The 20,344-nt window shown below is 42.8% G+C and overlaps 2 protein-coding genes across 4 annotated transcripts in view; one reads left to right on the top strand and one right to left on the bottom strand.

Moving 5' to 3' along the window:
* AGO2 (argonaute RISC catalytic component 2) overlaps positions 1-11,384 on the top strand; it is a 54,063-nt gene extending 42,679 nt beyond the window's left edge. For all 3 annotated transcript variants that reach the window (XM_041420801.1, XM_041420800.1, XM_041420802.1), the window contains 4 exons: positions 622-756; positions 1,522-1,623; positions 1,966-2,165; positions 2,477-11,384. In XM_041420801.1, the coding sequence (XP_041276735.1) occupies positions 622-756; positions 1,522-1,623; positions 1,966-2,165; positions 2,477-2,585 (546 nt within the window). In that variant the 3' untranslated portion in view covers positions 2,586-11,384. The remainder of the gene's footprint in view (positions 1-621; positions 757-1,521; positions 1,624-1,965; positions 2,166-2,476) is intronic.
* A 5,008-nt stretch (positions 11,385-16,392) lies between these two features.
* Positions 16,393-18,884, bottom strand: CHRAC1 (chromatin accessibility complex subunit 1). Its single transcript, XM_041420803.1, has 3 exons — positions 18,681-18,884; positions 17,961-18,087; positions 16,393-17,223 (listed from the first exon to the last, which is right to left on the bottom strand). The coding sequence occupies exons 1-3, from the start codon at positions 18,816-18,818 to the stop codon at positions 17,078-17,080; spliced, it is 411 nt and encodes a 136-aa protein (XP_041276737.1). The 5' UTR covers positions 18,819-18,884; the 3' UTR covers positions 16,393-17,077.
* Positions 18,885-20,344: the final 1,460 nt, after the last annotated feature.

Here is a 20,344-nt window from a genome sequence, read left to right as displayed (position 1 = left end):
GAGTCAACTTGTCAAAATCCAGGGGGAAGAGAGGAAAGGACACTTGCTAAACTTGAATTGATAAAATAATCTTTGTATGAACTTTTGATATATTCTCTTTTCAGTTGTCATTGGTTTTCACTGAATTTTTCATGTACAATTAGCCCACAGTCTAAATAATTGCTTTTTGGTTTGTTCCACTTTCCTTGTTATTGATGTCTGTAGTCCTGCATGGGACTGCACAGAGCTGGGAAAGAACAGCTGAGCACTTCCGGGTTTTATCCCTTGTTCCAGTCTGAAAAATAATTAGTCTGTTGTATTCAGCAGCCTAATTAAATGTTCATTTGTATTTGGTAGTTAAAAAGATTTTGACATGCAGATTAATAGTCTGAGCCTCGTGCTTGGAGCTGAAAAAATATGGAAGCAGCTCTCTCCTGGCTCAGGAAACTGCTGAGGAAACAGGGGAAGGAATAAAAATTTGCTCCTGAAAGCTTTGACATCTCACTACTCTGAGTGACAGTGCAAGAAGGAGCATGATAAATTATCTGTGGATAAATAAAGACATCTGTAGATAAACAAGAGGAATTTGTATGATGGCAGTGGTTCATGTTGATTACATCTCTCTCTCTCTCTGTGGCTCAGGTCCTCCACCACGAGCTGCTGGCTATCAGGGAGGCTTGCATTAAACTGGAGAAGGATTATCAGCCTGGCATCACATTTATAGTGGTGCAGAAGAGGCACCACACCAGACTCTTCTGCACGGATAAAAACGAACGGGTACGTTCTGCTGAGGACCCCAAAGCTCCAGCAGGCAGCCAAGTCACCAATTCCTGTTCATTTGTGGTACTTTCTGCGTGGAGATCAGACTCCCCAGGTTGATTTTTGGTACTTTCTGTGTGAAGAGGAGACTCCCTAAGAGCAGGAATGGAGCTGTTCCTTATGAAACAGCTGCTGAGAATGGAGAGTTCCTCATGGCAAAGCTCTGCTCACAGACTGAGCTTTCCATGTTCTTTTTCCTTCTGTCAGGCTTCTCTGTGGGAGTTAGTAACTCCCAAAGCTGACATGAAGGTGGTGGTTATATTAATAAATGCTGTGGTTACAGATGTTAAATTGTTTGAAAGTAAAGAGTATTTTGACATTGTACTTTGAAGAGATTTTGAGGGAAGAGGTGGCCTGTCTGACAAGGAAGGATTGTCCCCTTGCAGGTATAAACAGGAAAAGTTACTCCTGTCCTGGAGTGGGAAGGTGAAAAGAATTTGACAACTCAGTTGCAGGAAATTCTTTTTACATTATTCAGAAAACCAAATCTTTTCAGGTAATTTCTAAGAAGATTTTGCAGCTTGTTTTTTTTTTTTTCTTTCTCCATAGTAGCGACACTGCAGATTTTCAGTTGGAACAAAATTTCAGTTTTGCACATTCTTTCTTCACTTTCTGCTTTTTCTAGATCTTTTTCTTGTGTTTGTTTTCCTGGCTACACAGTTGAAAATAAAAAAAAACACTTTGTGTTGTGTCTCAGTCTCTTTGCATTTCCTGTTTACACAGGTTGGAAAAAGTGGAAACATTCCAGCTGGTACCACAGTGGACACAAAAATCACCCACCCCTCGGAGTTCGACTTCTACCTGTGTAGTCATGCTGGGATTCAGGTAAGACATTTTGTGTGGCATGGTAACTCTTTAACTGTTAATGTTTGTACTAAAGCTTTTTGTCAGATCTGAGGTTTTCAAGATGAAAGTGCATTTCAGTATGATCATTTCATTTCAGAGGTGAAATTTTGAGAAACACAGTCCTGTCAAAAAAAGGGAAGGGATTAGTTTGATAGGCAGCAAGGAGGAGGTTGTTTGCCTTTTAAAGGAAAAACTAGCTGCAATGTGTAGAACTGCTGCCCGTGGTTTTTGAGGAAGCAGCCACTTCACTGCAGTTCCCAGCAGAGGTGGAAGCTCAGGAGATGTTTGGGAGTGCTGATGGGCTGTGTGGTCTGGCTCCAGGGAACAAGCAGACCTTCTCACTACCACGTGCTGTGGGACGACAATCGCTTCTCGTCGGACGAGCTGCAGATCCTCACCTACCAGCTGTGCCACACCTACGTGCGCTGCACGCGCTCCGTCTCCATCCCTGCCCCGGCCTACTACGCTCACCTGGTGGCCTTCAGAGCCAGGTACCATCTGGTGGATAAAGAACACGATAGGTGAGTTCAGAGTTCTGCAGTTTTGCAGAATTAGATGCCAGTGGGGCATCTGGGATCAGTGGCGTCCTCAGCAGTTTGAGGGTGGGTTTGCTCTCGCTGCTGAATTTTGCTGCTGAAACAAAGCAGATGTCCTGTACATGCTGTTTTCTGTTTCAGAACCTCAGTGGTGCTTTAAGGGTAAATAATGTTTGACCATTCCGTTCAGAAAAAGCTAACAATGCAGAAACACGTGCCAGGAGAGGCAGATTAAATCGGGTTTCTCTTCCCCCCAACCTCTTGGTTTTCCTTTTCCCCCCTCCCTTCTCTTTCAGTGCTGAAGGAAGCCACACTTCTGGCCAGAGCAATGGCAGAGACCACCAAGCACTTGCTAAGGCAGTCCAGGTGCACCAGGACACGCTGCGCACGATGTACTTTGCTTGACATGTTTTAATGTTCAGCGGCTCCCGACAAGGCAGAGTTGGATTCACACCAGACCAGCTGCACTTAGACCAACAGATGCCCCACCCCAGGGACAGCCAGCAATGAGTGATGCATCTTTATTCCTTTCTTTCCCATTTGCAAGGAAGCCTTCCGTCCAGAATTTCAGACTTGATCACAAACTGCATTCTTGTACCAAACCCCACTGTTGTCGGAAATGTGGTTTGCCAAAAAAATCTCTGAGCTGCTTGGTATAAAACAGACCCAGATTTTATAATTAAATCAAGAGCTGCAATCTCAGGGCTTAGGGAAGAAAAACAAAAAAACCAAACCAACAACTCAACCCACAAAACTTCTCATTCAGTTTGCTGTTCATTGAGTTGCTTTTGATAATTTGGAAAGATCTAATTCATACTAAGGTTTGATGAGCTAAAACGCTGTGAATCAGCTTTTAGTACAAAGGAAAGCAAATCATCTTTTGAGTATTTATGAAGCCTTGATTATTCTAGATGCATTTACAAAATTTTTATTTTCAAAATAAGAGCGTGACAAATTCTGGTTTCTAATTGTCTTATAAAGATTATTCTCAGATTATTCTCTGTGTGTCTAAGGACAAATGTATTTTCTGAAGCTTCTTCTTGAATGTTTTTTATTGTGCTGCATTTTAAAATGTTTTTCATAGACTAAGGTGAATTTAAAAAAAAAAAAAAAAAGAGTAAACCTGTACCTAAGCTTTTAATAGCTCCAGTTAGATTGGCAGAAGAAAATGTGCCATTTAAAAAAATTTGTAAAGATTTTTTTTAAATCATACTGACAGCTAACTTTAGGATTTGTCATACAGGACTGTGACATTTACTTTCCAAAGTCTCTAAAGAATACGGGTCTGTGGTGATGAATACAGTACAATCCTTTTTCACTGTTGAGTTAATGTAAATTTTATATATGTTTCACAGTATTAATGTGATAGACTAGATGCTATTATTTATTTTTATTTACTAAGGAGTGCTCATTATACTTCTGTTAACATATCAAGAATGCTTTGAACTTAGAAAGTAAAATCCTTTTTGTGGGGACATTACTCTTCAAATGAAAAAAAAAAAAATATGCAATCGATGTGGTGAGAGGAGAGAGATGCAGCCAGGGTCTGTTGTAGCTTGGGATTTGCAGAAAGGCTTTTTCAATGTGCACACAACACAGCAGGTTTTACCTCTGCGGTTCAGACGCACACAAGACCAACATCCTACATTCATTCAAGCACAAAACAATTGTATTTTATTTATATGTTGAGTAGTGGTGAAGCAGGAGCTCTGCTAGAGGAGAGTGGCTCGCTGGAAGTTAGGCAGAAGTCAGAGAATCTATGCAGTAAAGATAAAAATTAGGAAACTGAAGTTTACTTAGGGAGGGAGGTGAAGCTCTCTTCATTATGCATAAGATCTGTAGGAAATGTGAGAGTTTTGCCATTCTCTTAGGAGAAGCATTAATTAAAACTGCTAATTATGAGACAGATGCTTCTGTTAGTTTGCACACTGGATTCATAAAAACCATAACACATGTAAACCATTGCACTAATGACAATGCCACGAGCAGGTTTAGGAGAAAATGGAAAAAGCCCAGGAAAGTTGTTTATGCTGACTTGATCTTGTTTGTTTTTCCATGGGATAACTGAAATAAGATGCTGAGAGGCAGGTTGGAAAGCCTTCATTCTCCTCCACTGATGGATTTGCTTTGTCTTTTCCCTTTTCTCCGAGCAGCTGCTCAGTCTCTTTGGACACTTTTACCTCTGGCCACTGGGATGGGCAAGTAGCTTTAACCCATGCAGAGCTCTGGGCCACAGAGCAGGTCAGCTGCAACCAGGTGGTGTTGGATAAGCTAGAAAATGCCCAGCCTTTGCTGCATAAAGACTTTTAGGTACATAATTCCAGTCCAGATCTTCACCTTGTAGCAGTGTGTCAGTTGTGGTGTTTTGTAGGTGAAATGTAAAACCTGTTAATGAAATAATCATATTTGTACTATTCTAATTGGGCGATTAGGCTGCTGGCTCAGAGTGTCTTCTTGGTCATAGTTCTAGAAATTCAGATTTCTGTAAATTTGAAGCAAATCCTAGGTAGCATTGTCTGTCTTGCTGTGTGCCAGCGAGGTTGTACCTACCTCCCCTCAAGCACCCCTAAGCTGCAGATCCTCCCCGTGGTGGGTGTGTTGCACTTCTCTGTGTTTCCTTCAGAGCTTTCCTATTTCAGTGAAGATATTCATTTGGCAGAGTTTTATATAAGAATTATTTTTATATGAATTCTTCTTATCAAATAGGATAAAGATCATCAATTTTAAGACATCATTTAACTTATTTGCTGTCTGTTATGCAGAGACCTCTTGGATGTGAAATTCATCCCCCTCCTTCCATGCAGATCTGGGACAGTGGAATTGTACAGGTGGTCAGATGGGGTGAGGAGGGCAGGATCTGTCTTGACCTCAAATCTCATTTCTGAAGCAGCCTCTGACTGCACTGCATCCTATTTAAAATGTTTCCTTTGTGAGAAAAGGAGTTTTAGGCAGGCCCTTAATCTGAGAGTAGCTGTTGTTTGTGCATCCTCTTGGAATAAGCAGAAATTATGTAGCTTTCCTTCCCTAAGTATGAAGAACTTGGGATGTTTATGTGCATTTCAGGACATTTTTACCTTTTACAGATCTTTCTAAGCCTCTAATACTGCTAATTCTTTATGCCTTGTGATTCACAGAAAGACTCCACAACTGGTAAAGTTGTAAAGTAGGTCTGTATTTATTTGGTGATGGGCAAATTAATTTCTAACCCTCATGTTTCACTTGTGTCTCACTCCTTTTCCCTCCCACCACTGGTGAATTAGTGAATAATTTAAAGCATTTAAAAAAAATACTGATTAGATATATACTTTGTAAAGTACAGCATGCTGGCAGTCCAGCACTTCCCTTCCTGGGAATATTTTTAACATAAATTACATATTCAGGAATGCCTCCTGTCCAAAAAAACCTGCCACAAACACATAAAATCCTAGAATTACTTTTTATTCTGCACCTCCCACAGGTCTGGTGTAGAACAGCAACATCTCAGGTCAGCACAAAGCTCAAGGAGTCTCAGTCTCCCCCAGGCTGCTGGTGGAGAAGTGCCAGCTGAGGTCACAGCTCTGAGCCTGGATCACTGTGCAGGTCAGGCCAGCAATAACCAAATTTGTGCCACCCTCAGGCACTTGGGGCATTTTCCAGCCTGTGCAAAGGAGTCTCATTGCACAGCTCCCCCAAAACAGCATCAGCAAGTGTGAAATGCTCCTCTTGGGAGGTGACAAGTGCTATCAAAATACACAAAATACTTAAAAGTTTGTCTTTTTTTCCCTGATGTACAAAATCTAATGCAATTATGAGGTTTGCTTGGTGGTGGAAGTTTCTGCTGCAGTGGCTGAACAGAGTAACCAGTCCACTCCATCTGTTCTAGCCCCCAGGAAACAACTGAGCTGATCCTTAGGAGCAAATGTCCTGTTGGGAAATGCTGGAAGGAGGTGGATTTGTCTCTGCCATTATGTGGCATTTAAGACAGCCCTATGCAATTTAACACTTGTGTGTGTGTGTATGCACTGATGTACAGAGTGAGGTCACTTGTTTTGTTAGAGCTCCTTATTTTGGCTTGGCTTGCTTTAGAATATTTGACTTTGTGAATTGCAATCAATAATCTTCCACGTTCCAGAGGCTTTGGCACAGGAATTCCCTTGTTTCTTGATCTGTCAGGTAACAAATACCTTTGATCTCCATCCAGGCCCCCAGGCAGCGTTCCCTGATTGTAAAATCAAAAAGGTTGTGAAGGTTTGGCTTTAATTCTGCCTCTCTCAATAACTCCTGCAGCCTTTGTTGTAACAGAGTCTTGTTCTTGTTGGATCATTTTTATAACATAAGACAAGAGGTTTTTCCACAAGGATTTTCAAATTGAAACTTCTGGAGAGGAGGTGTGAGGGGTTTAGAGTTTTTTTTCCTGAAAAGATTGAAGTTTCTAAGATGCTTCTAAGTTTTTCTTTCTGACTAAAGTTGTTCATGTAGATGCCCAAAGGCTTTTGATTAAATAGCATACTCACTCAAATAAGCACCTCTGGTAGCATAAATAACCCATAAGGGACTTTTTTTTTTTTAATATATCTTTTTTCTCATTAACTAAACGAATGTAAGAAGAGTTCTCAGTATTTTTCACACTTGAGACCAGTGTAATTAAACTCACTTGTTTTCCTGTTTTTAATACTCTTCTACCATAGTATCTCTCTTTGTGTGGCTTTCCCCATTCCTAATGCAGGGCAGTCCTTTGTTTTTTACTTTTATATTCCATCTGGTCACATGCTTCTTGATTCACACATGCCATCTTTCTTAAGGAAAACTTCAAGTAGAAGGTAATTGCACTGATTGTTGGGTTTTTAAAACTCCCTTTTTACTGTAAGATTTTTTTTTTTGCATCTGCTGTAGCTGTTTGAAAATACTGTAAATAGTGCTCTGTACAGCAAGTACTGAAATGCTGGAGATACCATTCCTTGTTCTATTTTCCAGAATACTGCCATATTTTCCAGTGTTGAGGTAGGAGCTTTGCTGTTAAATGCTGTTATACTTTGTGTGCATTATGGTATCAATCCAAGAAGGGCACAGTTGCTGTATTACAGTGGAAATACTTAGGGTTTTTCTGAATTTATAAAACATTTCTTCCTTCTCTCCTCTGTGCACATTTCTCCCAGACCACAGAGATGCAGTTTTTCAGCTCTCACTGTGCTCATTGTCTGTGCAAGGTTCAGATGCCAGTTTTTGGTATCAGTTTGATGAACTGATGGCATTAATGTAATATTTGGATTATCAGATGTAGCTCTCCCAGGTTTTCCTTGCTTGTCTGATTCTTGTGTTGTAGAAGCAGAATCTGTGGATGTGGCAGAATTTAGTGGAATGACAGGGATTTGGGATCCACTTATGATGTCTTGCTGTCTGTCCCTGCATGGTGTGGGGTTGGAGTTGCAGAGGATCTTTCAGTGCTCTGAGCTGCCTATGGATCTCTCATCCATCCATCAGCAATTGCCTTTTGCTTCCAGAACCCTCAGAGATGGGACAGAGTCCAATTCCACCCCCCTTGGCTGATGTTAGGATGCAAACCAGCAAGTTCTGCCTTCTGTTTCTGAGGGTTAATGACTGGAAAGATGCATTTCTGAGAGGGTTTAATCCAAATTGTATGGGAAGGGAGTGCTGTGTGTGCTTGGTGTGGCACAGAACCTGTTTAGTCCCATTTAGTGTTTCAGTTGCTTTGTCAGAGTTGTTTCTTTGAAGTGTTAATTTGAATGTAATTGCTTGGCCAAATCACTACAAAAGTGGGTTTATGGGAATCTTTAGTTACAAAACAGATGCAGTTCAAGGCTACCTCCTGTATTCCTTCATGGAAGAACTAATTGAAGTGAACTTCCCACTAAGCAGCCAAAATGCTCCCAGAGGGACTGGATTTGTGCTGGTCTGTTCCTTACTGGGAAGTGGCAGTGCCATACTGTGATTCTGGGTGGCTGCTCAGCCTTCCCTCTGTCTTTCAGAGGCATCCCTGTTTATTGAGAGGGTACCAGACCTGGCAAGTGGCACATCTGGCACATCTGCTTCTGGTCAGGGTCACTCCATAGCAGCAGCTCCCTCTATGACCTGTCCCTTCACTTGAGTTTCTATACTGTTGTTTTCCAAATGAAAAATGTTTCTGTACTTTACTTGTTGGCCAGAAAACGTCAGGTTTTCTCTGCAAATGACATGAAGGTGCTTGAAATATATTTTGAGTCTGAGGCAAAAAATACGTATTGGATTATTTTTTTAATGTGTTTTCTAGGTAAGGTGACATGCGACTGTAAGAATGAAAATACTTTATTCCCTGCTCAGAAAATGATAAACTTTAAAATGTGGGGGAAAAAAACAACCCAAAACACCAAAAAACAACCCAAACCTGAGTATGTTCATCTTGGGACTGTTTAGTGTCAGTTCTGTGCAAAGCCTTGGCCAAAACTCAACCTTGACATCAGTGCACGTGGACTGAGGGTACTTGAAGTGACCTGAAATCAAACTGTAGAGAACTGTGTTAATACATCAAATTTTGTTTACAATTATTCCAAACAAGCTTCCTCATCTCGGAACAAACCACTCTGCTGACAGAAATACCTGTTGGAGCACAGTGTGCTGATGTGGTTTCATAGCAGTGTTAAAGTTGATTTTTATTTACAAGTGACTGGGCTTTCTGCTGTGGATTTTGGCCTGTCAGAGTGAGTTTCCTGAGATTCTGTGCTTCCTGTAATTTCCTTCCCTTAATCTCTGGGTCTAGACTCTGATGAAGCTCATCCATGGCAGGAGGATTGCTTATGTCCTGACTTTCTGGAACCCAGATCTGGCAAGTGACTGAATAAACCATTATAAACCAGCTCCTTAATAACTGAATGTGGTAAAATCCTGTCAGTTTGGTTCAGTTCTCAGTCATGATTTAACAAAGCCTCCCCCAAAAGTGTGAAGTGCAGGGTAAATGGCTGCTTTGGAGAAGATGTTTCACTACTTTGTGCACTGCAGATCGTGGACACCATTGCTGGCAGGGCTTGCAGTGTGCAGAACAGCTCCTCTGTCATTGGTGGGAGCAGAGTTTTGTGTTTTCCAGACAAGGCAGACCCAGGATCATCAGGAAGTTTGGGGAGTGAAGGAGCTCCATGCTGGGTGCTGCTCATGCCCTAGAGAAGAGAAACCCTGGATACCCCAAGCCTTGGGGAAATGAGAGAGGAAGCGAGGGGAGACATTTCCTTCAAAATTGCCAATTTAAGCACTTGTTAAGGTGACAGTTTAATTCTTAGTTTTCCTTCTGGCTTCTCTGCAAGTGCCCCACAGAAATCCTCCACCCTGCACCCATCTGCTGGCCCTGTCCCAGAAGGGGAAGGCTGGCAGGGAGCTCCAGGAGTCGATTTGTGGTGTTGGGAGCTCTGACTTGGTTGGGGCCGGGCCAGGAGCGCTGCTGGATCTGGAGGGACAGGAGGTTGGCAGGAGTTTGGCAGGAGTTCATTGTGGGAGTTCTGCAAGTGGCAGCACTACAAACCCACAGTACCAGATGCAGGCTGTGGCTGCTCCTTCCTCCCACCTAAATATCCCCCAGAAAAGCAATTCCTTGGGATTTGTCCATGCACTGCCTCAGCAGATCCATTGTAAACCTGCCTGAGGCTGCTCTTCCACCAGCCAACCTCCCTGAGGCTCCCTGAGGAGCCTTGGGTTGCATGGCAGTTCTGTATCAAACGGAATGCAGGGAATACAGTTCTGTATCAAAGGGAATAATCCTTTCCACAGGGTTCTCAGGAGTGCACAGGTTTTAGTTGTATTTTTTTCCCCACATTTTGGATGTGCTGTCGAACCATGGACTTTGTTATTTTTCTTCCTCCCTTCTCTGAGCACAACTAAACCACTTGCTGGAACAGCTGCTCTCTGCTCATCAGCAGGGATTGCAGATGCTGTCTGACCTGGGAGCAAGCCTAGGAGTTGTCCCCATAATACAATTTTAACTTTTCCAGTCATTTTATTGGGGTTTTTTGAGTGTGCTTGGCAAGCATGAATGGTGAACAGGTCAGCAGGCAAGCTTGGGAGTCTCTAATCCCCTGGCTGGTGTTGTTTGTGTTTGCTTTGTTAGGTTAGATTTCCTGTTAGGAAAAAAAAAAAGTGGACTCTTTTCTGTATTTATCAGCTTTTCCTGGTTTTAAAGCCATGAATAGAGGAAGCTTCAGTCATGCTGGTTTTTGTGAAATTGCACATTTTTGCCTGATATGTACTTGACTCAAAGCAGATCCTGTCTGGGCTTTATGGGCACCCCAAAACTCAGCTGCTGGGGGTTGGATCAGACCTCTCATGTACCAACGTGACATGCAGTGAATTTTGTTTCTAGATTTCACCAAAGTTAGTTCAACTGTGAGCTGCTCAAACCTGTTTTATAGCACTGTTTCTATGCTGTTAAAAAGTAAGGATTTGACCCAAAGTCTGTCGTTCCTGATGGATTTTCTCATGAAACTTAAAGACTGAGCCCTTCAATTGCTCATCTCATTTACAAATGACAGCTTCATAACTGCATTTTACAGAAAATAAGAGGAAAAAAAAAACCCAAACCATTAAAAACCATTAAGGAGTAAGCTTTAGATTTATGTTGGAAAATCTAATTTTCAATGAGGTGCAATGAGGAATTACATCTGGCAAAGTTCTGTGCCATCCTGAAGAGTGTTACCACTTCCTTTCTGTAATTTGTTGGTAAAATTTAGTAGATTTTTTGGATCTGTGTGTGTCCCTTTCTGTGTGTGTGCACACACGTGTGACAGGACAGGGGACAGTGTATAGGCTGTCTGTAAAAGATACAATGACAATATTTGGCTGGAAATAACAAGCACAATTTCCCTGGCTTTTACAGTATTTTATTGTACAATCACAAAGATTTCAACATTTAGGGCAATTGATAAGTAAAGACCCAGCCCCAGATTTCTGTGCAGCGGAGTGGTTGACTTGATCCTGGGAGGGCAAGATGGAAAACAGAATGTATTGATTAAATCTATTTTTTTTTTTTGCTTTAATTATGGTACATTGCAAAATAAACTGACTTTTATCTGTTAAGGTTTTAATCTTCTAATAGTTTCAAAAATTCTTTTAAAATTATTTTTTATAACATAACTGAAAAAAAACCCAAAAATCAATCCAGAAGCTTCATATTGTAAATGTTCCCTCCAATCAAAATGTTTTTGTGACCATTTAAAGTTTTGTTTTTTGGTTTTCTGGGTTTTTTTTTGTTTTTTGGTTTTTTGGTTTTTTTTTTTTTTTTTTTTAGGAAAAAAGAAAGATATGATGTTAAGGTTTTTCCAAGTGGTACTAAATGTGTGTTGAGTAGTGTTGTGTGTGTGTTGCATCTCCGTGGAACTGTCTTGTGCTTGCAGTGTAGAAATGATTGGTGCTGGCTGGGTGAGAGCAGCACTTGTAATGCAAAACCCAGAACTGCCCTCAGCTGACTCTGCAGGGCATCCCTGGCACTGCAGGCTTTGCCATGGAGGTTGTGGCATCACTTGGCAGTGCTGGGGGTCACAGGGGTGGAATTCACCCGTTGCTTCTCTCGCTTTTTGCCGTAGGTGAGCACTTGTGTGATGCTGTGTGGCCACGCCACTTTAAACTAAGCCTTAACTAAATGATAAATGTGTCAGATTCCTCTCTCAGAGTATGCAAAAATACTGTTTAACGACAGGAGGATGCTCCTGTAGAGCTTCAGTGTTAGTCAAGGCAGTCTCCTGCCGTGAGGAACAAGGGACACCTGTAGCTGTCTGTACTGTGATGCCTCTTTGGGTGCTGGCTGTCGCAGGCTCTCGGGCGTTCCTCTGGCAGCTGACCCCAAACAGGCTTTCCCAAATCCCAGCTTTTTGTTGTCCTTGTTGTCAGAGCTATTCTCCTCCCTCCCCCTGCCAGCAAATCTCTGCCTGAAGGAGGATTGTGATTTAACACTTCATATTTTACATCCCAAAAAAAGCCATTCTTGAATTCCGTGCTTGCTTTTGGGTAGGTGCCATTGCTTCCACTTCTTATGACTGACATAGGATCCTTAAAACATTTTAAATAGAGGCAAAAAAAAAAAAAAAAGTGTTGGGGACCCAGCTTTCTTTTATTTTATTTTATTTTTTTTTTCCAATTTGGATCTACCTCATGTAACCAGTTGGGTGCTAATTACTCAAATTGTCAAGGAGATTTGGCAAAGGCGACCAAACCGACCCCATCCAGGGCCCAAACCCTTGGGTTTCTTGTTCAGAGACAACAATCTTGGATTTGAGTTCTATTCTTTGTGCCTTTGTGTTTTTTCCCCCCAGTGCACAACAATCAAAACTCATCTTCCTGATTAAAAACAGCAGATGGTTTTTAACTGCGCCACAAAAAACTGAATTTGAAAATATTTTTTGGTGTAGCAAGTTGTAAAATCAAGTATCACAGCTGACCTAGGCAAAGAGAAATACCCAATAGAGAAGGTTTTGGAAATGTTTAATCCTGACCTCAGATCTCTACATCTCTGTGTCTCTGTATATGCACATAGCCCACAACTTTGTGTGTGTATGTGTGTATATATAAATATAAAATGAAGGGATACACGTGTAAGAGTGAGGGAATAAAACATCATTGAACTTTCCACAGTTTTGTATGTAACAGTTTACAACTATGTGTAAGTTTTTTCTACTATGTGAACCTTTTTTTACTGAAAAATAATTCCTTTTTGGAAAGCTTTAAGTTGTGATATACTATCATTTTTTGAAGTTGAAAAAATTTTTTAAAAATCCACTATTTACCAGTACCTACTACAGAGGGGGAATCTTTGCTGTAAAACTGTATTTAGTTTAAATATTAAAAGAAAAAAAAATCTATATATGGGATTGTAAAAGTGCATTCCATCATGGCAGGACTTCCCAGCTGTTTCTTAAGGCTTTCTGTTGCAGAGAGACTCGAGCAAAAGGAAAATGCCTCTGTTCAGTGTTTTTATAAAACTGCTCCATCAGGTCTAGACTTAAGCTATATTTTCTAAAGCCTAATCATCCTTTAATATGCTGCAGATAAATGATCAGCATGGTTGCACTTTCTCAGTAATAATGTTTGCCCTGCAATTGGCTCGTGATAAGGACTTTAGTTTTTTAACAAAACCAATCGTACTTTGGGCAGAAGGTAATATTTATATAGGTACCTCAAGATAAAAAAAAATAAAAAAAGAGCCTGAATATGCTGCATTTTGTTTCTTTAACATTTTTCATGTAGCATTTGTTTGCTTTTCTGGTTTTTTAGGAGATGACTTAGCTACCTGTTTGCTTTGGGGGACCCCAGTAGTGTTTTTAGGCTGTTGTTTTCTCTGGATCTCACAGAATGTAGTATCCTGCCTTGGGATCATGCAGGAGTTTGGGGTGGGATGTGCCCTGCAGTGTGTACACACGGGGAGGGGGACCATGGAAATTTGCTTTATAGGCTTCAGAAAAGGAGGAAAAGGATACTATATTCCTAAAACAGACAATACATGTTCCTAATTTTTAATTATGGTTTGTGGGGTTTTTTTGGCTTGTTCTGCTTTCTTGACTCTTTTCTCAAATACTAATGTGGAAAGGAGCAGTTGATTAATGGGGGCACACAGTGACCAAACCTGCCCCACTGGTGGGTGTTTTGGGGGTGATTCCCCAAATCCATGGGTAAGAGCAGTGCCCCACATTGGAGCAGGACCCTCCTGCTCTCTGCCTGCTCCCTACTGCAGGTCCACCCTCTACTCCTTCATTTCCGAGTCAGTGAACATCTAAAAATGTGCAGAGATGGGGAATTTTTGTTAAGAACTGTTGAAGGAAGCTTCAAAGGCTGTGAAATTGAGCATTTATTGTCATGTTTTTAAGCTTAGGTGGGTCCTTTTCCAAGTTTGTTTTACAGCTTGCAAGGTAAAATAGTTTGCACTACTTTTGCAATAAACTCATGAAAAACCTAACAGGTTCTGTTCTGGTTTCTTACTGTATATATACAACTAATACTAAAGATTTAGCATAGTGTTTTTCACCTCAAAACATAAGACTTGTAACAAGCTCAGAATGCTGTAATTCCTGACAAAATAATGATGTGAATGATATTTTATAAAGTTATTTTGTATGGTGTCGATTTTGTTTTGCCTCATAGTATGTCAATAAAATAAAATTCCTCATCTTTACAAGATATTGTCTGACGTCTTTTCATTCAATATTTGGGCATTTTCTGCAGTTCCTTGTGCACTGTGAGACTCTGCCAAAATCTCTGATCCATTGCCCTCCTTTGCATTTCTCCCCTTGTTTGTGTTTGGATGTTTCCCTGTGCTTCCACCCTCTCTGTGCCCAGCCAGAGACATTCCATGCTGCTTGAAAGGCTTACAAGTTGTACTCCTGGAATTCTTTTGGGAAGATGAACATTTTGGAAACCACATGCCTGAAATTATTATTATTTATTTTCTTTCTGAGTGACTCCCTACAGTGATCAGTTTTTAAATGAAGAAAATGCAGCACCTGGTGGTGACTATAAAGCATCCAAGAGAATTGCAAGGATGCCAAGGAGCCTCCTTTGGGAGCCCAACCCTGTACACAGAGATTGGTTTTACTCAGTAATGTGAAATCCTGTCAGAGCTGTCTCTTCCCTTGATTTTTTCCCCTTGTGTTTTGAAACACCACTTTGAATTCAATGAGGTTTTGCTCTGTGTCAGGCTCTTGGGGAAAACAAATAACCCTTCACTGTTTTGATGGCATGGAGCTATGGCAGCTGCAGGGCCTTGGAGAGGGCTGTGGCAAATTTTGGCAGCTCTGAAGTCCCCATCGAGGATTCTGGCTGAATGAATCCAGAAGGATGTGCACATTCTTCTGGGCTCAGGAATTCACAGAATATGTTCATCATCCCACAGGAAACTTCTAAGAGGGATGAAATGTGGTGATTTATACTTAGTAACCACAGTTCTTTTGTCATTTTGGCAAGTTCAGGAAACTTCATGTCCTTTGAGCAGCACTGGCTGGGGTGGGGAAGGGTCTCACCAGCTGGTGTTGTGGGGGGGAATAGAAACATGTCTGTAACAATAATAATTAACCCAAAAGTGTCCCCTGGCCTGGGTTCCACTGCCTGAAATCCCACAACACCTTTAACAGGTCAAGATACTTGGTCACTTTGGAGGAAGCTCCTGTTAAATGATGCAGTTTGCAGAGAGCGAGAAAACAGAACTAAAAAGCTCAAGGGTTGAGGTACAGACAGCGAGGTCACTGAAAAGTTGCTGTGATGGGCAAAACAGATGTGACTGGAGGGAAATTGATATAATTTACTGACAAATTAGGTGGAATTAGATGATGAGAAACAAAATCAAAAATTAAAACACCTTCCACCCCTTTCCCAGTCCCTTTTCCTCTCCTGCCTCCTCTTGCCAGGTGCAGGGTGGGGATGGGGCTGTGGTCAGACCCTGCCAGGGCTGTTTGAGGATGTTCCTCTCTTTGGTTTTGACCCATCCATGGTTCAGGTATTTGCTTGTTGCCCTCATCCCTGTTTTGGTAGAGATTCACTGTGCAATTTTGTGCTGGTGGATCTTTTTTTTCTTTCCCAAAACACTGACACCCCCTCCCCCAAAACAGCATTCAACACTGTTTTCCATCCATCTCCATGCACTTTTAATTTAAAAAAAAAGAAGAAAAAAAAAAAGGCACAAACCAACTCTTGGAACAATGGTTTAGTTCTGCCTTTACTCACTTGAGAATTTCCCCAGGGGTCCAGTCCCACTCAGCACTCACTGCAGAATTCCTGGTACAATATGATTGTCATTTATGGCAACTTCAGGAAAATTCTTTACAGTGCAGCATCCTCTGAATTGTTAGAACAGCAGGAGCATTTCTGGTGTGGCTCAGTAGCTCTGCCAGTCCCTGACTCTACCTGCCTAAGCTCCATTTGGCTTTCTTAGAATATGGAATGTGCTGGATTGTGGATATGCTGGAGCTCCCTGCTGTTTTCAGAGAAATTGAGTGTGGTTGTGCCTTCAACCCAAGAGAAGCAGTTCACTGTTCAGTTTTGGTAATTCTTGATCATAATTAGGCTGTTGCTTGAGACAAATTCCTGGCTGATTTGCTGCCCAGCTTTTCTGGAGTGAGAGGTTCTTATTACCTGTTAACATTCCCATGCTTACCTAAGGCATTTTTCACCCCTGGGGACAGATCTTGGTCACTTCTCTCTCTCAGACACTGCCACACTGACCACGTGTGTGACTGAAACTGGAAAGAACTACAGGAAGTTTCTGCATCCACTGTCAAGTTTTCATACAAAACATTTATTTTAAAAAGTTGCATGTAAAGTTCCACACAGGATGGTTGCCATTTCTGTAGTAAAAAAAGAAAAGCAAACCAAAACCAAATGACAAATCCATCTCTGTCACTCACATGGTAAAGGAGCTGCTCTTTCTCAAGAACCCACAATTAAAAGACTTCAATGTGCATTTTGGCAAGAGAAACTGCAGACTTCATTCAAGAAAAGGGTTCTGGATGCACATATTTACATAATTTTCTACCCCATTTACCACCACAGCTACAGAACCACCATTAGCTCTTGGGATGGATCTCCTCCTCTCCCATTTAAGTGCCCACATGGCTGTTTTTACAGACTTTGTTAATGGACTTGGTCCACTTTTGGAGCTTTTGAACTGAAAGCTGCCTGAAAGAAATTTTAAATTTGGGTAATGATTGTCTGACAAAGTAATTTCAGATCATCTGACCAAGCTCTGCTGTCAGGTTTGCACTGTCTCTTCCCACCCCACCGTGTTTCTGAGGGAAGAATTCCATTCTCCAACGAGTATAAAGTTCAATTTCTAAACTTCTTAAAGCAAAAGCAGATGGCTCAGTGTAAAAATACATCCAGCATCTGGATTCTCAGTCACAAAAATAACATCCTTTATACAATAGAAAATGGATCAACTATGAAACAATTTTCCATTGGCCTTAAGATCCAACACTGTCACCAACAGCTTCATCTTCATCCTCTTCCTCCTCAGCCTCATCATCGTCTTCCTGCACTTCTCCATCTCGCTTCTCTTTTTCAAGCATTTTTAGGTATTTGCTAGCTAGGATCTTCTTTGGCAAGATGTCTGAAAGGCAGAATTGTTGCTTTTATTGTCAATTTGAATACTTGCATTGCCTTGCTAATACTGTTGCATCCAAACCACTAAAGAAATTAAGTCAAAAACAAATATTAGTATTTTTAGCAAACCTTAGGTGAATAACCAGGTAAGTCAGCCTGACTCACACACTGCTGTAAGAGTAGGAGGGAGTTGCCCACTTATGGTACAAGTAACCAAAGATAAGGACTCTATTTCATGGCTGATTACTGGCAACTTTTACTGTCTGCCGATGCAAATTACTCGATGTAAAACAGAGTACTCAACTGCCTTAGATCCAATGAGCCATTAATATAAAATCCAAGTATCAGTAAAAAATGTGTGTGTGTGTGTTTGTATCTAGAAGCATAGAGAGACCATATGATGAACCTTCTTTTCTCAAAACTTAGATTCCTATGTGTCATTTTTGGTCCACATAACCACCTAAAGATGTGCAATGATATTTCAGATGGAACTGCTGGAATTTAGGAAATGCTTAAGCCAATATCCTGAGAACTGTATACAGTGTAACTGTATAATTTAGAGGCAGCAGAAAAATCCCCATTCACAAAGAAATGTTTCTAGGGAAGTAGTTTATGAATTCCAGTTGAATGCTAAACAGGAGATCAATGACCAGTAGCAGAACTGGATCCTCACAAAACAGACCATTAAGAGCAAGATGTCATTTTCCAAAGCAGACACTGGATTTACCCTTGTGTTAGCAATACCTGCAAGGAACTGAAAGGTCTCACACTCTTCTGCTGTATGAGACAGGTCAGTGTACGTCAGAGCATTCTTCTCCTTCCCTCTGCCGTGTTTGTAGGAGTATGTAGCCAAATACTGAACAAAAAGCTCCTAAAGAATTAAAACAAAAATTAACAGAATTCAAACATATCATTGATCCCTATCTAAAGGCAGAAGTATCGTATTTAACTGCACATACACTGGGCGCTCAGTGCAGCAACTCACTAATACCTGAAGGGAGTCTATAGGAAAGATGGAGTGAGACTATTTACAAGGGTATGTAGTGACAAGACAAGAGGGAATGGCTTCGAACTGACAGAGAGGAAGTTTAGAACAGATATTAGGAATAAATTCTTCCCTCTGAGGGTGGTGAGGCCCTGGCAAGGTTGCCCAGAGAAGCTGTGGCCGCCGCATCCCTGGAAGCGTCCAAGGCCAGGTTGGACGGAGCTTGGAGCAAGCTGGGACAGTAAAAGCTGTCCCTGGCCATGGCAGGGGTTTGGAAATAGATGTTCTTTAAGGTTCCTTCCAACCCAAACCATTCTGTGATTCTAGACTCGGGGCAGCTTTAAGGTCAGCTCCGTCTGGGGATGCGGACAGAGAAGGGAAGCGGGAGCCCGGCCCGGGGCCGCTCCGAAGGCAGAGGGCCCTCAGCCGGGGACGGGGAGGCGCGGGGGGCCCGAGGGCAGGGCAGGACGAGCCGGTACCGTGGCCTTGGCGGTGAGGAACAGCGCGTCCTGGTTGATGCTGGAGACCTCCGGGGAGCTCTTCATGATGACGCGGATCCGCGACAGGGGCAGCGACACCAGACGGTTCTCGGTGCCGCTCAGCCGCGCCGCCGCCATCTCGGCCCGTCCCAGCGGCAGCGAGGGCACGGCCCGCCGGGAGCTGTAGGCGGCGGCTGCCGGGACTACAGCTCCCTGCAGCACCGGGAGCCGCCCGAGCCGGGACTACAGCTCCCTATAGCACCGGGATCAACACCGGGACCCGCCTCCTGCCAGGACTACAGCTCCCTACAGCACCGGGAGCCGCCCGAGCCGGGACTACAGCTCCCTACATCTCCCGGCAGTACAGGGACTCGCACAGGGACGCTCCCGCTGCACCACCCCGGCCCTGCCGGCTCTCTCCTCCCCGCCGCGGGCGGACAGCGGGTGCGGGAACACCCGGGGCGCTGAGGCTCCGGCGGCTCCGGCTGCGAGTCCCTTCATAGAATCACAGAAGGAAGTAGGCTGGAAAAGATCTCTGAGATCATCGAGTCCAGCTTGTGACCGATCACCAGGTGGCTGCAGAGTGATAAGGTCGCACCCCTGAGCCTCCTTTTCTCCAGGCTAAACAGCCCCAGCTCCCTCAGCTGCTCCTCTTCAGACTTGTGCTCCAGCCCCTTCACCAGCTTTGTGTCCCATCTCTGGACATGCCCTAGCACCTCAATGTCCTTCCTAAATTGATCGGCCCAGAACTGGAGACAGCACTCGAGGTGCGGCCTCCCCAGGACCCAGCACAGAGGGACAGTCACTGCCCTGGTCCTGCTGAAGGCCAGGAGGTCTCCTTGGCCAGCTGGGCACACGCCGTCTCATGACAGCTGCTGTCAACCAGCACTTCCAGGTCCTTTTCCACCAGGTCATTTTGTGCTGAGCAGCTTTCCAGTCACTCTTCCCACCTGGGTGGGTTCCTGCTGCCCCAGGGTTCCTCAGCTCTCACCAAGGCTTCTCAGCCCCAGGCTGGCACAGGAGGGTGGGGAGCTTGTTTTTAATGGCAGCTGGGCATCTCCTGTGTGTATCCCGATTACAGGCCACTGCCTACAAAGTTGTTAACCCAAACTGTAATTACAGGCTGCTCAACACCTCTGCAGCTGCAGTACAGTACCAGGGATTGTGTCTGGTCATCCTGACACTTGTCAGAGCTGTGGGGGAGGGTATGGAGGGCATGTGTAAACTATGAAGTGATGATAGTGCTGCATGTTCATTATTAGCACATTCCCCATTTACACTGTGGGACTGCTGCACGGGGAAGGTTGTAACGTGCTTGTGGATGGGTTTTTGATGCTGGGAGTGTTTGCTCCAGAAGTTTGCCTCTGCCTGTTTGGGGAAGAGCTGCAGGCTGAGTGAGCACTTCCAGAAGTGATGACATTGTTTGCATTAACTCATTAATGGTTTCAATCAAAAAGTTTCCAGTATGCTTTACAAACAACATGCCTGATGGTTTCTATTGGTAAGAAATCTGCTAAGGCCACTAAATTATCTCTACTTAATATGAGAGAGAAAAGCAGGAGCTTTTTCAGAATACACAATAATAATTCACGTGGAATTCAGGGGAGAATGGAATGTACCCATGAAGAATCATTAAATGGAAGACACAGGAGTTTATTGACTGA

This window comes from Onychostruthus taczanowskii, unplaced genomic scaffold (genome assembly GCF_017590055.1).
Source record: "Onychostruthus taczanowskii isolate IOZ18803 unplaced genomic scaffold, ASM1759005v1 scaffold66, whole genome shotgun sequence".
NCBI lineage: Eukaryota > Metazoa > Chordata > Aves > Passeriformes > Passeridae > Onychostruthus > Onychostruthus taczanowskii.
This window is presented reverse-complemented; position numbering and strand designations above follow the sequence as displayed.